General features: G+C 37.8%; 2 protein-coding genes across 13 annotated transcripts in view; one reads left to right on the top strand and one right to left on the bottom strand.

Moving 5' to 3' along the window:
• LOC138736712 (repulsive guidance molecule A-like) overlaps nt 1-13,206 on the bottom strand; it is a 44,335-nt gene extending 31,129 nt beyond the window's left edge. For 2 of the 12 annotated variants that reach the window (XM_069886638.1, XM_069886641.1), the window contains exons 1-2: nt 13,089-13,170; nt 8,910-9,329 (exon numbers count right to left, since the gene is read on the bottom strand). In XM_069886638.1, the coding sequence (XP_069742739.1) occupies nt 8,910-9,016 (107 nt within the window). In that variant the 5' untranslated portion in view covers nt 9,017-9,329; nt 13,089-13,170. Of the gene's footprint in view, nt 1-8,909; nt 9,330-13,015 lie in introns of those variants that run through there. The other 10 variants (XM_069886651.1, XM_069886652.1, XM_069886642.1 and 7 more) reach the window with 10 other exon arrangements.
• Nucleotides 13,207-16,691: 3,485 nt separating this feature from the next.
• The window catches only part of mtmr9 (myotubularin related protein 9), a 72,071-nt gene continuing 68,508 nt past the window's right edge, over nt 16,692-20,254 (top strand). Inside the window, exon 1 of the mRNA XM_069886624.1 lies at nt 16,692-16,766. Coding sequence (XP_069742725.1) covers nt 16,726-16,766 — 41 coding nt within the window. The 5' untranslated portion in view covers nt 16,692-16,725. The remainder of the gene's footprint in view (nt 16,767-20,254) is intronic.

Genomic DNA, 20,254 nt, shown 5'->3' with positions numbered 1-20,254 from the left:
AATATAGAAAGAACAACACCCAAGCTTAAATTATCAATTTATCAAATTAAACTTGTTAAAATAGCTTTAGCAATAGTATTGCAGTGTCTTGGAAATCAGATTAACATTTAGGAATGGGAAGATGGAATACAAAAAAACGAAATTGTATCCCTTTAGAGAAAATTACATAAATTTTAAGAAATAAATATCTCATATTTTTGCAAATTTGAAGCCCATATATGCAAATATTAGGTATAAATATGTAGAAGTGTTCTTCCAACCTCTTGAGTCCTGTGTTAACCTTTTTCTTTAAAATGAAAGTACTATATAAGATCTGTTTAATTCTAATGTGTTGTATTGTGATGCTCCAGGCAATCCAAGATACCATACTATTTCTTTCCTTTTATTACCTCTTTCTTCCTTTTGGTATATATAACCATATATATTTTTTTTGTGTGTATATTCTTCTTTTATAATGTGGGGGGGGGGGGGGTGGTGGTGTGGGGATTGGGATAGGGAGGAAAGGTGAGGGGATATAACCATCATGAAACTCTCCTCAATTTAAATGCTCGTATTGTATAATGATTTATTAATTACGTATGGAAAAACTTTTAAATAAAATATTCAAATAAAATGAGCAGAGTATTAGCTAGTGTGTATAGTCCAACATGGACCTCTAAGGACCAATAAAGCAAATTGTAATCAGAACCACCAAGAAAGAGAGCAAATTAATGAAAGAAAAAATCAAGAGTAAACCAATTGCTGGAGTCAAGAGACAAAGGCACCAGGGATACCAAGAAGGAACAACAATTATTTTATCTGAGCAACATGATTTTAGTTGCATGAAATTAGTTACTGCATTTCTTTCCACCTGCTTCACATAGGTAGCTTGACATTCAGATGTAAATGAATCTTTATAATTAACATTGGCCAAGGTCTCTCTCAGAGACTGGGAGTAAACCATGAAAATCTGCAGACATCATGTTGGAGTAAAAACACACAAAGCTGGAGAAACTCAGCAGATTAAACAGTGTCCTTTATGTAGCAAAGGTAAAAATACATAACCAATGTTTCAGGCTTGAGCCCTTCATCAAGGTATTGGAAAATGAGAGACGGTGTCCAAACAGTAGAGTTGGGGTGGGGGGGGGAGGGAGAAGGGTGATCACAATGCAGGAGTTGATAGGTGGAGACGGGAGGGAGGGGGCAGCAGATTTCAAGGGGAGGAGGAAGGGCTTCGTGAAGGAAGGGGGGAGAACTGGAAAGGGTTTGAAAATTGGAGTAACAAGACCTTATCTCTTGTCTGGGGATTCTCCAACTAGATGGCATTAACATTTGACTTTTCTGGTTTTTTAAAAAATTTTTTATTTTTCACACTATAAACCATATTGACCAAGATACATACAGACATTTTTTCTCTTGAATATATGTAGTGTCATTTTTTCCCCCTTTTCCCCCCTCCCTTCCCTCCCTCCCTCACCCCCTTTCCCATTTATCCGAAGTTCAATCTGTAAGATACATTAAACCCGTTAAACAATGTTGTCACTCAATAAAAATAAACAAGAAATTTCACTGAGTCAGTTCTTTTTGTTGTCTTCTCCTTCTGTAATTTTAGATGGTGGAAGACCATGGTAGGATTTCTCTATTGTATTTCATGTATGGCTCCCATATTTCCTCGAATATTGTGATGTTATTTCTTAAATTATATGTTATTTTTTCTAATGGAATACATTTATTCATTTCTATGTACCATTGTTGTATTCTCAAGTTGTCTTCTAATTTCCAGGTTGACATAATACATTTTTTTGCTACAGCTACAGCTAGGGCTGTATTTATTGAATTTCTCATAGTTCCAAAGCATAGCTTTTCCCATGTTTCATTCTTTATCTTTATGTTTAGATCTTGTTCCCATTTTTGTTTAGGTTTACCATTTGTTTCCTCATTCTCCTTTTCTTGCAGTTTGATGTACATGTTTGTTATAAATTTTTAAATTATCATTGTGTCTGTAATCACATATTCAAAATTGCTTCCTTCTGGTAACCTCAGACTGTTTCCCAATTTGTCCTTCAAGTAGGTTTTCATTTGGTGGTATGCAAACATTGTATCGTGAGTTATATTATATTTATCCTTCGTTTGTTTAAAGGATAATAATTTATTTCCCGAAAAACATTTTTCTATTCTTTTGATCCCTTTTCTCTTCCATTCTCTGAAGGAAAGGTTATCTATTGTGAAAGGGATTAGTTGATTTTGTGTCAATATTAGTTTTGGTAGTTGGTAATTTGTTTTATTCCTTTCTACGTGAATCTTCTTCCAAATGTTGAGCAGATGATGCAATACCAGTGAATTCCTACGTTGCACCAATTTTTCATCCCATTTATATAGTATATGTTCAGGTATCTTCTCCCCTATTTTATCTAGTTCTAATCTGGTCCAATCTGGTTTTTCCCTTGTTTGATAAAAATCTGATAGGTATCTTAATTGTGCGGCTCTATAATAATTCTTAAAGTTTGGTAGTTGTAAGCCTCCTTGTTTGTACCATTCTGTTAATTTATCTAGTGCTATCCTCGGTTTCCCCCCTTTCCATAAGAATTTCCTTATTTTTTCTTTAGCTCCTTGAAGAATTTCTCTGTTAGGTGAATTGGTAATGACTGAAATAGGTATTGTATCCTTGGGAAAATGTTCATTTTAATACAGTTTATCCTTCCTATCAGTGTTAGTGGTAAGTCTTTCCAATGCTCTAAGTCGTCTTGTAATTTTTTCATTAATGGATGATAATTTAGTTTATTTAGATGGCCGAGATTTTTATTTAGTTGTATACCTAGGTTTCGCATTGCTTGTGTTTGCCATCTAAATGGCTATTCTTTCTTAAACTTTGTGAAATCTGCATTATTCATTGGCATTGCTTCACTTTTATTTGCGTTGATCTTGTACCCCGATACTTCTCCACATTCCTTCAATTTCCTATGTAATTCTTTTATTGATATTTCTGGTTCTGTTAAGTATATTATAATGTCATCTGCAAATAGACTGATTTTATATTCCTTCTCTTTTATTTTTATCCCTCTTATTTTATTTTCTGTTCTTATCAATTCTGCTAATGGTTCTATAGCTAACGCAAACAGTGAGGGAGATAGTGGACATCCCTGCCTTGTTGATCTGCTTAAGTTAAATTGTTTTGATATATATCTATTTACTGTCACTTTCGCCGATGGCCCCTTATATAATGCTTTAATCCAATTAATATATTTCTCTGGTAGGCAGAATTTTTGTAGTACTTTGAATAAATAATTCCATTCTACTCTGTCAAAGGCCTTCTCTGTGTCTAAAGCAACCGCTACTGATGGAGTTTTATTTCCTTCCACTGCATGAATTAAGTTAATAAATTTACAGATATTGTCCATTGTTCATCTTTTTTTAATAAATCCAGTTTGGTCTAGATTTACTATTTTTGGTACATAGTCGGCCAATCTGTTTGCTAATAGTTTAGCTATTATCTTATAATCTGTGTTAAATAGAGATATCGGTCTATATGACGCTGGTGCAAGTGGATCTTTCCCTGTCTTTGGTATTACTGTAATTATTGCTGTTTTGCATGAATCTGGTACGCATTGTGTTTTATCAATCTGGTTGATTACTTCCAGGAGGGGAGGAATTAATAAGTCTTTAAATGTTTCATAGAATTCTATTGGGAATCCATCCTCTCCTGGTGTTTTATTGATCAGTAGTTTTTTTATATCTCCTGTAATTCTTCTATTTCAAATGGTTTTATTAATTTATTTTGCTCCTCTGTTTGTAAATTCGGTAGTTCAATTTTAGTTAGAAATTCATCTATTTTGTCTTCTTTTCCTTCGTTTTCAATTTGATATAGTTGTTCGTAGAATTCCCTGAAGTTTTCATTGATCTCCGTTGGATTATATGTAATTTGTTTGTCCTTTTTCCTTAATGCCAATACCATTCTTTTAGTTTGTTCTGTCTTAAGCTGCCACGCTAGAATTTTGTGCGTTTTTTCTCCTAGCTCATAATATTTCTGTTTTGTCTTCATTATGTTCTTATCCACCTTATATGTTTTTAGTGTTTCATATTTTATTTTTTTGTCTGCCAATTCTCTTCTTTTAGTTGAATCTTCCTTTATTGTTGATTCTTTTTCTGTATTTGTTATTTCCCTTTCCAACTGTTCTATTTCCCTATTGTAGTCCTTCTTCATCTTAGTTACATAACTTATTATTTGCCCTATGATGAATGCTTTCATTGCGTCCCATAGTATAAACTTATCTTTCACTGATTCCGTATTTATTTCAAAGTACATTTTAATTTGTCATTCAATTAATTCTCTAAAATCCTGTCTTTTAAGTAGCATGGAGTTTAATCTCCATCTATACATTCTTGGTGGGATGTTCTCTAGCTCTATTGCCAATAACAGGGGTGAGTGGTCCGATAATAGTCTAGCTTTATATTCCGTTTTCCTAACTCTCCCTTGAATGTGGGCTGATAACAGGAAATAGGTCTATCCTTGAGTATGTTTTGTGTCTACCCGAATAATATGAATATTCCTTTTCCTTTGGGTGTTGTTTCCTCCATATATCCAAAAGTTGCATTTCTTGCATCGATTTAATTATAAACTTGGTTACTTTGTTCTTTCTGTTAGTTTTTTTTCCTGTTTTATCCATGTTTGAGTCCAAATTAAGGTTAAAATCCCCTCCTATTAGTATGTTCCCTTGCGTATCTGCTATCTTCAAAAAGATATCTTGCATAAATTTTGATCTTCTTCATTAGGTGAGTATTCATTGAGTAAATTCCAAAATTCTGAATATATCTGACATTTTATCATTACGTATCTCCCTGCTGGATCTATTATTTCCTCTTCTATTTTGATTGGTACATTTTTATTGATTAATATAGCTACTCCTCTGGCTTTTGAATTATATGATGCTGCTGTTACATGTCCTATCCAATCTCTCTTTAATTTCTTGTGTTCCACTTCAGTTAGATGTGTTTCTTGTATGAATGCTATATCAATTTTTTCTTTTTTCAGTAAATTTAACAGTTTCTTCCTTTTGATTTGGTTATGTATTCCATTAATATTTAAAGTCATATAGTTCAACATAGTCATTTCATACTTTGTTTATCTTTCCTTTCCGTTTCCTCATCACCCCCTTCCCTTCTTATCCATTTCTGCTTTCTTTTTTTGAACACATTATAATACAACATTTCTAAAACATAAAATATTTCCACTATTCTCATATCTAAAATTCCTTTAACCCCAATAGTCCCTCCCCTTTCTGAGTTGCCCTTTGTCCCTTGTTGGGCAACCACATCTCCCCTCTCCATTTGGATTTGCGAATCTGCTCGCAAGCGTCAACTGATTTCGCATTGACTGTTATTCTTCCCCACCCAGCCCACCCAGAAAAGATTTTAATCTTCATATATAACAAAGGTCACTCTCTTAATTCCCTCCTTACTTCCTTTCTTCCCTTTCTTTCCCTTCTTAGTTCTTACTTATACTCTATTTTTTATATATATATATATATATATAGTTTGTTGTCATTTTTGTTCTTGTTAGTTGTTTTGCAAATTTTCGTGCTTTTTCCAGATCCGAGAATAGTTTGCTTTGCTGCCTTGGGATAACTATTTTAAGTACCACTGGGCAATTTAACATAAATTTATAACCTTTTTTCCATAGGGTCATTTTTGCTGCATTAAATTCCTTCCTCTTCTTCAGGAGTTCAAAACTTATATCTGGATAGAAAAAAAATTTTTGACCCTTGTATTCCAGTGGTTTTTTGTCTTCTCTTATTTTTTTCATTGCCTTCTCCAATATATTTTCTCTTGTTGTATATCTTAGGAATTTTACTAGAATGGATCTTGGTTTTTGTTGTGGTTGTGGTTTAGGGGCTAATGTTCTGTGTGCCCTTTCTATTTCAATTTCTTCCTGTAATTCTGGTCTTCCTAGGACCCTGGGGATCCATTCTTTTATAAATTCTTTCATATTTTTGCCTTCTTCATCTTCCTTAAGATCCACTATCTTTATATTGTTTCTTCTATTATAATTTTCCATTATATCTATCTTCTGAGCTAACAGCTCCTGTGTATCTTTTAACTTTTTAATCAGATTCTTCTAATTTCTTTTTTAAGTCATCTACCTCCATTTCTATGGCTGTTTCTCGTTCTTCCACCTTGTCTACTCTTTTTCCTATTTCTGTCATGATCATCTCTAATCTATTCACTTTTTCTTCTGTACTTTTTATTCTTCTTTTTATTTCACTGAATTCTTGTGTCTGCCATTCTTTTACTGTTTCCATATATTCTTTGTTTTTTCTCTACCTTTTTTTTAAACTTTTCTGGAGAGGGCTGGAATTCCCCTACCGGCCAGTACTCCATCAGGTGACTCCCTCTGACTTTTCTGGTTTATGCTAATCTGCTTTGTCTTCTCCCTCCAACCCCTCCCCCCAACCTTCCCTTCCCATTTCCAGTTCTCCTCCCTTCACCTAGCCATTCCTCCTCCCTTTGATCTCTACTGTCCTCTCCCTCCCTTCTCCACCTATCACCTCCTGACTTTGTGACCACCCCTCTCTCTCCACCCACCCCCCACTCTTTTGTTTGGATGCTTACCAACATTTTACCATACCTTGATAAAGGACTCAAGCCCGAAACAACGGTTATGTATTTTTACCTTTGCTATATAAAGGACATTGCTTGACCTGCTGAGTTTCTCCAGCTTGTGTATTTTTACTAACTTCTACTGTGATTAAATGCTTTGAGAGGTTGATCATGGCCAGAAATAACACGTACCCAAGTAAAGATCTTGACCCACTGCAATTTGTCTATCGTCACAATCACTCCATGGCAGATACAATATCTCTGGCTCTCCACACAGCTCTGGATCACCTTGAAAACAGCAATTCATACATACGGCTGCTATTCATAGACCACAACTTGGCCTTCAATACCATTATTCCCTCAATGCAGGTCAAGAAGCTACAAACTCCAGGCCTGTATACCGCACTCCGTAACTGGATCCTTGACTTTCTCATTGGAAGACCACAATCAGTACGAATTGGAAACATCTTCTTCCTCACTGATTATCAACACAGGTGCACCCCAAGGATGCGTGCTTAGCTCACTGCTCTACTCATACACCCATGACTGTGTGGCCAGGCATAATTCTAATGCCATCTCCAAGTTTGCTGATAACACCAAAGTTGTTGGCAGAATCACAAACAGCAATGAGGAAGTGGGAGGGAGATAGATCAGCTCATTGAATGGTGTAATGACAACAACCTTGCGCTCAAGGTTGTGGACATCAGGAGGAAGTCTGGGGAACATGACTCACTGAGGACTCAGTAGTGGAGAAGGTCAAGAACTTTAAATTCTTGGGTGTTAACACTCCGAGGATCTGTCCTCGAACCTCCACATTGATGCAATTACAAAGAAGGCACGGAGAGGGTCACATGATGTGGAGGGAGTAGGAGGTGGAATTTCGGAGCTCCCAAGCCAGGATGAAAATTAGCAAAAGAAAACTTCAGAAGAATCACCCAAATACCATTAGAGGGCATGGGAACTCATGCAAAATATAAATATGTCAAAAAAAAGGGAAGTCTATGTCGAAAAATGGGAGAAAAGAGCCTTTGAAGCCTGGACCTGGTGTGAAGATGCCTTGTGGCAAAGAAAATTGAGGACCGCTGATAGAGCGTCCCCTTCTAAAGGATGCTCTGTTGTCCAGGAGGACTCACTCCTGGAAGAAAATGTTGTCCCAGTCTGTCAGACTGCAGCAGGCAGCCCTGGATTAAGTGATGGAAGAAGAGAGAGATCCAGTATTCTCCCCACTCCCACAGTGCAGGTGTTGGAGCAAGTGGCCCAGTGGAGCGCGGGAGCGGAGCGGCAGTCCCAGCGCGGGTGAAGATCATGGGTCGGGGGAGCGGAGCACCACAGGAAAGTACATGAGTTGGCATGCGAAGAGGTCAGGGAAGGCTGTTGCTGAACCTGACCTTGAGAAGAGCGACACTCGCATGATCCGAGCAGCTGTCCCAGCGGGTACAAAGACCACAGTACAGATGAGCAGAGCATCATGGAGAGGGGCGCGTCAGCATGAAGAGGTCGGGTAATTATAGTCAATTTAAAGAAAATAGTAATTTAAGGTAGCCATAGAAGGGGATCAAATACCTGAGAGTTAATATTGACGGTAACTTGAATAGCCTAAACAAGTTAACGCCCCCTTGCTGGAGAGTCGAGAAGGACCTAAAGACGTGGATGTTCCTGCCCATATTATTGGTGGGCTGGGTTAACTGCATCAAAATGAATGTGTTGCCAAGATTCCAGTATCTTTTTCAAATTTTGCCTGACCATTGCCCCGGGGTTTCTTTAAACAGCTGTTACATAAGGTTCTCTGGAGTGGTAAAGTGCCAAGGGTCTCTATGGAATAATTAACATGAGACTATAGTCTAGGTGGATTGAGAATGCCAGACTTCAAAAAATATTATTGGGCAGATCAGTCAAGATACATCGCCTCTCTCTTTCAGGGAGGGGAGGTACCATCCTGGGCACAAATTGATCTGCACTTGGTGGGCGAGAAGATAGCAGAGGATTTCATTTACAAATGGGACGCCAAAATGCTGTCAGGGAAGAAGGGTAGCCCATACTAAAACAAGTGATTAGTATCTGGACCAAAATTAACCAGTATCTGAATGCTAAAGAGGAGCTGTCACCAAAAACACCCCTGACTCTTAATAAATTAATACCATTAACGGTCTGTAACAAGATCCTGGACACCTGGTGCTGTAATGGCATCAGATGCATAGAAGACTGTTATGAGCATGGGCAACTAATGTCTTTTGAGCAGCTAAAAAATAAATATGCTTTGCCAAATCAGACATTCCTCTGCTATCTTCAAATAAGGTATTTTCTACAGGATGTATTGGGTTCAAGTATGGCCCTACCTCAATGTAGTAACATAGAGATCTTGATTCGAAGGGGGAACGGTAAGAAATTTATTTCGGTAATGTATTACTTGTTCCAATTGGAGGGTCCCAAACTGAGCCTTCATAGGTCGAGTGAAAGATGGGAGTCAGACTTGGGCATTGCAATTAATGAGAGATGCTGGTCCGACTTGTGCTGGGAAAGCATGACCACGGTCATCTATGTAAGGTAGAGGCTGGTGCAGTATAATCTTTTGCACCAGCTGTATCTAACGCCGCGGAAAATAAACAGGTCAAAACTGGAATTCTCAGACCAATGTTTCAGATGTGGTGTGGCGACTGGGACGTTCATCCACGCAACCTGGTCATGAGCCAAGGTGAGGTCCTTTTGGGTAGAAAATTATAGGCAAGCGATTTCCACAGGACCGAGAGTTGTTCCTGCTGGGAAACATAATAGATAAAAGGCTTACAATGAACCTGTCCAAATTTCAAATCCAATTTGTGTTAATCACATTGGCAGTGGCCAGGAAGTACATTGCAGTGACTTGGAAGTCTGACTCTATTCTTAGTATCGAATGATGGAACAAGGAAATACAGGCTGCGTTTCCCTGGAGAAAATAACTTATAACCTGAGAAACAAATACAGTACCTTTCATAAGATCTGGCAGCCATACATGCACTACATAGGCGCATGGCAGTGATTGGTTTCCCCGTTCCTTGCTGTGGCTTCCTCTCCCTCGCACTGATCCCAATCAAGGAAAGTCAGGAATGAATATTTGCTTAGAGGCCGCCCACTGAGCTGCGACAATCCCTGCCCCTTTTTATTATTTATTTTCCTGGTGTTAAAGTTTTGTTGTTGCTGGTTGAAGTTTGAGTGAGTGTTTTATGAGTGGGGGGAGTTGCAGTTGGTAGAGACACAGGTTTGTATATATAGTCATAAAGAAAATAAATATATATGTATTTGAATGTGAACTGTCATTTGTTTCATCTTGTATTCATATGTGTGAGTTCTTAAGCAACATATGGATGAAGGAAAAGGTTCTTTACTTTAAAGTTGATCTGAACAGCACATGAGGCAGGCCATGAGGTTGCAAGTCTTCATTGCAGATAACATACTGTCTCTCCTGCTCTGTGTGTCAGCCCCCTGCTGGCAGCCAAGTCTAATCAAATGGTAAGGCATTGCTAGTTGCATTGTAACCATGATCACTTTCATTACACCATTGTTAGCATGACACTGTATATTGTCTGTACAGGCTTGTGTGTAAATATAAATAAAATATTCAAACAAAAAGGGGGAGGGGAGAACATCACATGTACATAGATTGCCGGGAGATAGCTGTACATTTTGAAGCAGTTTGTGATGTTATTTCCTTGTTTATTGACGGAAAACAAAAAAAATTCCAAAAAAATTACAAAGGCTCGCCAGTGGCTATACCTTGTGAGGCATCTGAGGAGATTCAGCATGTAATCGAAGTCTCTCGTAAACTTCTACAGCTGTACTGTGGAGAGCATTCTGGCTGGTTGCATCACTGCATAGTATGAATGCGCCAACTCTCAGGACAAGAATAAACTCCAGAGGTTGTTAACTTGGCCTGCGACATCACAGACATCAAACTTCATTCCATCGAGGACATCTATATGAAGAGGTGTCATAAAAAGCAGCCTCTATCCTCAAAGACCCCCACCACCCAGGCCATGTCCTCTTCACTACCATCGGGAAAACGGTACAGGAGGCTAAAGATGAGCACTCAGCGGCACAAGGACAGGTTCTTCCCCCACTGCCATCAGATTCCTGAATAGTCACTGAACCAAAGACACGGCCTTACTTTTCATGCACAATTATTGTTATTATTTTAATTTTTTTTAATAGTAATGTCGTAAGATGGTTATAATATGTATGTTTGCACTGTGATGCTGCCGCAAAACTCTGAATCATGATTTGTTCACGACAATAAATCCTGATTCTTTTACTCTCTTCGAGGCTGGCTGGAGAAGATCTTTGGCTCCCCCTGGCTGCCCACTTGGAAGTTAAAATCTACCCTCACATGTCAGGTTTGTTGACACCTATGTAAACATATTCTGTGCTTTGGAAATTAAAAACGTTTTTAAATTAAGGCACAGTAGTGATCATGCTTAAATAATAAATGTTGAAATCTCTGAGTCTGAGGTATGACATGCATTGCACAGAATACAAAACAAGCAAGTGCTTTCTCTGTGTGTTCTGTTCATTCCAGTATCTTTGCCTGAATCCGATTCGTTAGGTACAGTCTATCACATCACAACACATCAAATTAGTTATTTTGGCTTTTTCTATACTTTTTTACCAGATTGGAATAAAGAGATGAGAGACATCATTGACTATTGAATAGAGATAAAATGCTAGCATAGTGAAGGTGATGGTGAATTTCAGCATTAGCATCTGCCTTTGTCTAATTGAAGAAGGTGGTATTTGAAAATTAGGACCTCAGACATGGCACAAAACCTGTGGTCTACCAGGCAATGGTGATTCCTGCCCTTGCATAACTTTCAAAGCCCTGGACGACTTACACCTCAAGGGCCACTTCTATTTGCAGAATGGCAATTGCCATCTTGCTCGCCCTCCACTCTCCATGAAATCATCTGGACCACAGGAACACCCACATCAGGCTGTTGTTCATTGACTACAGCTCAGTGTACACCACCATCATACCAGCAAAACTCATGGCCAAACTGAAGGTGTTGGGATTCTGCAACTGGATCCTCAAGTTCATATTCATCATGAGTCAAAATAGAGATGGATAAAATAGGAAAGAAATCAGCAGAGGAATTTATTTATAAATGAAATTCAAAGTTAATAACTGGTGTGAAGGAGGTACCTTTGCTTCAACATTTGATTACTATTTGGAACAAGATAAATAATGAAATAAAAACAAAAGAAAGTATATCACCAAAAACACCTCTGATTCAAAATAATCTTATACCTTTTACTGAAGATAATCATTTTTTAAATATTTGGTTTCACAATGGTATTAAAAATGTTGAAGATTGTTATGAACGAGATCAATTGATGTTGCTTCAACAGTTAAGAAATAAATATGGAATTACATGAAATACACTTGTTTCCTCTCTTCTATTGAGGGAATATTTGCGGGAAAAATTAGGTTCAACAATGCACTTGCCATCTTATAGTGAGCTAGAGGTTATACTAAGAAATTTATTTATGCAATATATCCTTTACTCCAAGCAGGCATTATGAAAAAGGGAATACATCAATCTGGACAAAAATGGGAGGTTAATTTAAATATTACAATTTATGAGAAAAGATCGGCAGAACTCTGTCAAGAATGTATGACAAACATTATAAAGTTAGCTGTAGTTTAGTTCAATATAATTATTTACATCAATTATATTTAACACTGCAAAAATTGCACAAAATAAAATTGGATTTATCAGATAAATGTTTTCGATGTGGTGAAGAAATAGAAACTTTTTTGCACTCTACTTGGTCATGTTCTAAAGTTAGAACTTTTTGGAGAGATTTAGGAAAGTTTTTAGAACAGGTTATTGGCATTGTTATTCCACAAAATCCAGATTTAGTTTTGTTGAGGAATATAGAAAGAACAAGAACTGAATTAAAACTATCATTTTATCAAATCAGATTTATCAAAATAGCTTTAGTGGTGGCAAGGAAGCGGAAATTGAAGCATATTTAGATATGGAAAGATGGCATTCAAAAATTCATAGTTGGATATCTTTGGAGAAAATAACATATCATTTGAGAAATAAATATTTAACTTTTGTACAGGTTTGGAGCTTAAATATGCAAAGTTTAGGGATAAAAATGTAAAAAATGTACTTCTGGTCTCTTAAGACCTGTAAAAATCTTCTTCCCTAAAGTCGTTTAATATAAATACTGAAAGATCCCAGAGTGTGAGCTAATCCTTTGAGCAATCTTGACTCATATTATCTTTTCTTTGTACTTTTTAAAATATAATTATTTTATACAACTAAATATATCTATATCATTATAACTTTTATAGTGAGGGAGGTAAGAGGAAGGGGAGGGCAGGTAAGGGGGAGGGGTTAATACTATGTACACAATGCCATTATAAATTTAACTAAGTATTGATTCTACAATATATACTTACATGGATGGAAATTTTTAAATAAAATATTCAAAAAAATTCATCAATCATCAAACTGATTTAGTGTGAATCATACCTTAAGGATGTGTGAGTTGTCAGGTTCAGCTCCAAATCAAACCTACAAATTCTCTGATGACATGACCATTGTTGGCTGAATAATTGAAAATGATGAGTCAGAATACAGGATGGAGCTTGAGAATCTGGATGGGTAGGGATAGAACAACAATTTTGTTCTCAGTGTCACAAAGACCAAGTGTTATGAGCCCAAAGGACCCCAAAACCCAGCAGCAATAGATATTCACCATGACAAATGGTTACTTAAACTTTTAATTGTCTTTAAACATGAAAACAGAATCACACTTTAACTTGTCACAATTGACTTAACTAACCTAGCTTAACTCCCTTCTAATTCTAAGTGCACGTGCATGTAATGTGTGTGTGTGTAAGTTCAGAAAAGTTATTTGATTCACAGTCTAATCTCACTTCTCATTCCTCCAAGTTCACTGGTTGGTGCACAGAATTTAACATTTATAAGTTCACCAGGCTTTAGTGCTTGAAAGGTAAATGGTTACCACTCAGGAAGGTTCTTGTCGGTTTTCAGAGAGAGATTTGTTGTTCCAGGACATCCACAACTGATTCCTTTTTAATCAGCCACTTCAGAGTCTTGCCAAAGAAACTTGCTCCTCAGGGTTCTCCAGATGATAACCTCTTTCTTTCAGGTCACCACAGAGTTCCTTTTTGTTTCTCTTATTCCAAGAGAAATATTAGACAGCCAGTCCTCTCCTCTTGCATGAACCACAAGGGCTTTGACCAGGCTAAACTAAGAACTCACAACCCGTCTTCCAAATGGGGTTTTCCACAAGCTTGCCAGCTTGTCCTGTTCCAGTCCCAGCTGTTGTTGCTGACTGTTAAGTGATCTCTGTCTCTCTCTTTCTCTCTTCCTCTGAGAGAAAGCCTGTTTGATTTTCTCTGCTTGCAAAAACACATGACCCTCTTAGAACAGCAAGTTCCCCTCCAGACAGAAGACAGCTCCGACAAGCTCTTTCACCTGTTGCCTTTTTGTAAACCACAATCCATTAGTGAAGTCTCTTGGGCACTCTCCAAAGATCTTGCAAAGACTGTGGGGCCAATATGTCTAGCATTAGCAGAGCACCAGTATTTCAAATAAGATCTGTTTTAAAGTTTTTGTATGTGACCTACACTAACAAACCTTGCCCCAATTTATCTCCCAAAAACATATCTATATACTCTGTCACACAAGGAGTTTATTGTTGAATTAAGCAAGGAGAGGCCAAGGGTCGACACACTAGTTTACATTGATGGAGTGTGTTAGAACAAATATTCCATCAAACTATGGGTGTACTGTGGAAAGTACACTGACTGGTTGCATCATTAGCCTCGTTTGGGAATCCCAGGAACACTGAAATCTTTAGAAGGAAACAAATACAGCCAGATCTATCCATTGAATGTATCTATGTGAGGTGCTGTCTCAAGAAGGCAGCCAACATCATAAAGGACCCCACATCACCCTGGCAACTCCTTCTCACTGCTACCTTTGGATACAAGGTACAAAAGCCTAAAGATTAGCACCTCTAGCTTCAAGAACAGTTTGGTTTCAACATCCAGCAAACTCTTGAACCTCTACTTGTCTCACTTATCATAGATTGCACAAACATTACAAAAGGACCATCTGCACCATTGGTAAATCACTTTATTCTGCACAGATAACTGTGAAGAGCTATTATCTGTCTATTTTTTGTTCATTTGTTGTTGTTTTAATTCAATTTAGCATGCATTTGTTTTAATTTTAAATTATCTATTCAGTTTCATGGAGTAATAATTTTGGTGTATGTTTGCATTGTATAATGCATCTGACATTATCATTATCATTCAAATAATGGCTAAGTATTTGAAAAATGTTCAGTTTGATAAAGGATAGTGAATTGAGAAATATTGTTCTAATAATAATGAAAGATTTTCATGACCAACACATTATATCTGAATTTGTAATACATAAGAAATCAGAGCAGGAATCAGTTACTTGGCTTCGTAAGCCAACTCTACCATTCAATGGGATCACGGCTGATCAGATTTTCATCCCAAATTCACTTTCCTACCCAATACCCACAAACTGTGTCAACCCTAGAGGCTAAAAATCCAACTTTCTTGCCTTTAATATATTTAGTGAATTGGTCTCTTAGTTGGGATGAAAATTTCAAAATTTCGTAACTGTTGAGAAAATGAATTAGTCATCATCTTCATCTTAAATGACAGCCCCTTATTCTGAAATGGAGAGTCCTAATTCTGCATTGCCCCAAGTGGAAAAATATCCTAAAAGTATCAATCTTTTCATGCCCCTTTATGTGTCTGTCTTCATGACCAATATTTACCTGATTCTCTATCTGATTTCTTGAGTTTTGGGAGGTCTGCAATAGAATGCTGACAGGGTCAAGACACTACTAGATTTAGTTTGAGGTTCTACATTTTTTCTAAATTATGCCAATACATTTAATTTTAAAAAAAACTAATTTATTGTAAGAACACTGACTGGAATTGAACCCTGAAATGGCCCATCAGCTTCTAAGAGGCCAATTCTGTTACCCTTCTGAAGGAGATAAACTAAATACAGAGTAAATATTAAATAAATGGTCTTCCCGCAAAGGAGAAACTGGGCACAGACTGAGAGAACACTTTGTTAAGCACCTCAGTTCTGGCTTCTGCAATAGCATGGATCTCCCAGTGGCCATCCATTGCAATTCCCCATCCCATTCCCTTGATGACATGTCTGTCCATGTCTCATGCACTGCCAGATTGAGATCACTGCAAATTGGAGGAAGAACACCCCAACTTTTGCCTGAGTACCCTCCAACCAGATGGCATTAATATTGACTTCTCTGGCTTTCATTAAACCATCCTCCCCCCAATCACCTTCCCCCAGATCTGTCTCTCCCTCTTCCCTGTCTCCTTTTGCACAGACATAATAAATTCTCACCTCTCCTCTTATCATATACAATTAACACCCTTTGATGGTGTGGATTCCTCCCCAGCCAGAATTGTCTGAATTTTGACATTTCCTGATCTTGGGTCATTCTACTTATTCCTTGAAGAAGAGCTTAGGCCCAAAATGTCAGCAATACATCTTTGTCAAATTCTATGGACACTGAAAGACTGGCTGAGTTCCTCCAGTACTTCAGTGTGTTTTACTACAATCACAGCATCTGCAGACTTTCTTGTTTTTAACTTTAGACTAAATACATTGCCCAGGTGCATAACAATGTTTACAGTAGTAGGATAGCCTGCTGCTGATGACATGGAAATTGATCCAGTTGCTGGCTTGCAATTTGAAGGAAGAATTATGGGGAGAGAAGGAAAAGGCAAAGTTAATACCAAAAGAACCCAAATTTCTTTATTACTTAAAATAAACATCTCATGGTACCAGGAGTGTGTATTAATCACTATGAGCAGAAAAACTGGGAAGTGTAAAGGTTCCTGATGCTTTGAATTGGATTGGGAATGTCAACCACGAGTGGTGGTTGTTCAAACAATGATTCATGCTGTATCTGCAAGCCACTAGACTCAATAGTAAATCAAAAATATGGAAGATGGCACTGCTACTTACTGTGGCAGGTCATCAAGCACTGGAGGGTTTCAACATATTTGTTTTTTCCAAGGCAGATGACCAGGCAAGTTCGACAAGGTTATTGAAATGTTTAATGAACACAGTTCACCAAAGAAAAAAGAAAACATTCAAGAGGTATGTATTTCATGCGCACACATCCATGCAGCTAATGGCAGAGAGCTTTGATACTTCTATAATGGGCTTAAAACTAAAAGCAAGAACATGCTTTTGGATTGCTGCAAGATTCAATGATCTGTGAACAAATTGTGTTTAGAATTATTGATAAGAAAATGAGAGAGAGGTTGCTATGAGAGACAGAGCTTACCTTAACTGGAGCTGTGAAGATATGATACACCTGTGAATTAGCTCTGCAGCATGCAAAAAATTTCGGTGAGAGTGCAAAAGCCTATGGAAAGCCTATTGACACAAAAGGTACATGTAGACTAAAGGTGAAAGTTAAAGATAAAGTGCACAACCTCATGTTTCTCCCAGATGGACATGAATTGCTGCTTGGTGACAAAGCATGTGAAACTTAAGCCTAGTCAAGAGGGTGTACCGCATTAACAGTGGTGATATATGGAACAGTGTATAGGAAATACTGGATCAATTTACAGACACCTTCAAGGGGTTTGGAGTTTCACCTATAAGATACAGTTAAAGGAGGATGCACAGCCATGCCCCAATGTGGGTTCCAGTACCACTAAAAGCTCAAGCAGGAATTCAAGTGAATGGCATCACTATGGGTCATAAAGAAAGTGGAGGAGCCCACAGAATTGGTGAATTCAATGGTGTGTGTTAAAAAGAATGGTGACCTATGTGTGTGCATAGACCCAAAAGACTTGAATGCCAATACAAAGAGTGAATATTATCAGATTCCAACCAGGGATGAAATCACAAGTGAATTGGGCGGTGCAAAGTTTTTCACTAATTTGGATGCATCCCAAGGTTTCTGGCAAATAAAACTGTATGAAGATAGCACAAAAAACTCTACATTTAACACCATTTGGCCAATAATTCCATCTGAGAATGCTGTTTAGAATTTCCTCAGCTCCAGAAGTGAACCACAGGACAATGGAATGCATCATGGAAGGCATAAATGGGGTACACGTGTACATGGATGATATGATCCTATGGGAATCCACACAGGAACAACACAATAAGAGGCTCATCAATGTGCTACAATATATCCAGAAGTATGGATTAAATCTAAACAGAGCAAACTGTCAGTTTGGTGTGAAGGAAATTACCTTTATGGGAGATAAGCTGTAGACGGCAGATGTGGAGCCAGATAAGAGCAAGGTGAAAGCAATTCCAGAGATCCCTAGACCCAATGACAAAAAAGGTATATTGGGAGTGCTGGGAATGATCAATTTAATTGGTAAATTTATTCCAAACTAGTCTTCCAAAACAATGTACAAAAAATGTTAATTAGACAGCCAACCATGAGGAAGAATGGGGACAACTAAAGGCCATTCTAATTACAGAACTAATGGTTTTGATGTTCTTTGATGCATCCAGAAAGACAAAAATATCCACAGATGCTTCAAAAGATGGAATAGGTGCTATACTACTTCAGGCTGTGGGAGAAGATTAGAGGCCAGTAGCATATACATCAAGGACGATGACAACATCTGAATGTCGATATGTACAGACAGAGAAAGAATGTCTATGGACTCGAGAAATTCCACGGTAATGTTGTATGGTCTACCAACATTCATGGCAGAGACTGACTACAAGCCATTATTAGCCATAATGAAAAAAAATCTCAGTGAGATATCACTGAAAATCCAAAGACTGATGATGAAGCTACAACATTATGACTTTTAATAGGTGTACACACCAGGGAAATTTATTGTGGTGGCTGATGCATTATCCAGGGCAATGACACAGAGTAAAGAACACAATGAGAGTTCCACAGAGACAAGTGTGAATCTCTACGGGAATCTGATCTCTGAATATCTTCCCACATCTGACATGAAATCCAAGAAAATCACAGTTGAAACAGAAAAGGACACAGTTCTACAGAAGGTCATCAAAAATATGAATGAAGGATGGCCTAGAGGTGAATGTCAGCCATACTGAGCTGAGTGTTATCAATGGGCTTCTATTCAGACAGAGCAGAATTATCATTCCTCAATCACAAGAGATACTGAAAAGGTTGCATAAAAGGTATCTTGCAATGAAAAAATGAAAGAGGAGGGCCAGAACTGCTGTTTATTGGCCAGGGATAAATGCTGTCACTGTCAGGATGGTTTCAAACTGTGAGACCTGTTTGAAACATCACACAAAGCAGACAAAGGAATCCATGATCATAACCTATTTACCAGTGGAACCATGGCAGAAAGTTGGGACTGATCTGTCCACATGGATGGAAAGAATTACACATGCAGGTTATTGACTATTGATCAAACTATCTGGAGATTGCGCTGCTTCCTAACATGTATAACCATATAACAATTACAGCACGGAAACAAAATTGACCCTGTCGCCACTACTTATCCCGAAAGCTCATTCTACACAGCCACCATTCTCAGAGTAAAGAAGTTCCCCCTCATGTTACTTCTAAACTTTTGCCCCTTATCTCTTAACTCATGACCTCTTGTTTCAATCTCTCCTACTCTCAATAGAAAAAGCCTATCCACATCAATTCTATCTATCCCACTCATAATCTTAAATACCTCTATCAAATGCCCTCTCAACCTTCTATGCTCCAAAGAATGAAGACCTAATTGTTCAACCTTTCTTTGTAATCTAGATTCTGGAACCCAGGTAACATTTTTGTAAATCTTATCTGCACTCTCTCTACCTTGTTGATATCCTTCCTATCATTCGGTGACCAGAACTCTAAATGTGGCCTCACCAATGCCTTGAACAGTCTCAACATCACTTCCCAACTCTTGTATTCTATGCTTTGATTTATAAAGGCCAGCATACCAAAAGCCTTGTTCATCAAATGACATTTTACCTTGTGTGATCAAATATATGATATCGATCTTTGCAAGACATGGAATTCCTCAAATTGTTCACAGTGGCAATGGGCCATGCTACAGTTGTAGAGAATTTCAGAACTTTGTTGAAGAGTATGATTTTCAACATGTGACTTCAAATCCTCTGCATATGCAGTCAAATAGTAAAGCAGAGAAAGGTGTTCACATAGTTAAATAGCTGCTCAAGAAAGCTCAAGACAGTAGCTCAGATCCTTATTTAGCTCTGTTGAGTTGCTGAGCTTCACCACTTGAACATGGCATGTCTCCCACTGACCTCCTGATGGGATGTAGACTTTGCACAGCAATTCTCTACTCTGCAGACTCAAACAAGAACAGAGATGTCCATCAGAAACAAAAGCTTCTGCAAAGGAGACAAAGGCAAACTATGACAAGTCAGCGAGAAGTTTAGGACCACTGGAACAACATGACACAATGAGTCTCAGAGATTCCAACACCTGGGTCAAGAAGGCCATTGTTGAGAAACTAAATCCAAGATCCTACACTATCAGAACAGAGGGTGGTCAAATAGTGAGGAAGGATCAAAAGAGCCTGCTGAAAATGCAAGAGACACAGCAAGAACAGACAAATGAAGAAGATCTGGCCTACACAGCCACAGAGGAAACACCACCAGTGTTA

The sequence above is a fragment of the Narcine bancroftii genome, chromosome 6 (assembly GCF_036971445.1).
Source record: "Narcine bancroftii isolate sNarBan1 chromosome 6, sNarBan1.hap1, whole genome shotgun sequence".
NCBI classification, from domain to species: Eukaryota; Metazoa; Chordata; class Chondrichthyes; order Torpediniformes; family Narcinidae; genus Narcine; species Narcine bancroftii.
This window is presented reverse-complemented; position numbering and strand designations above follow the sequence as displayed.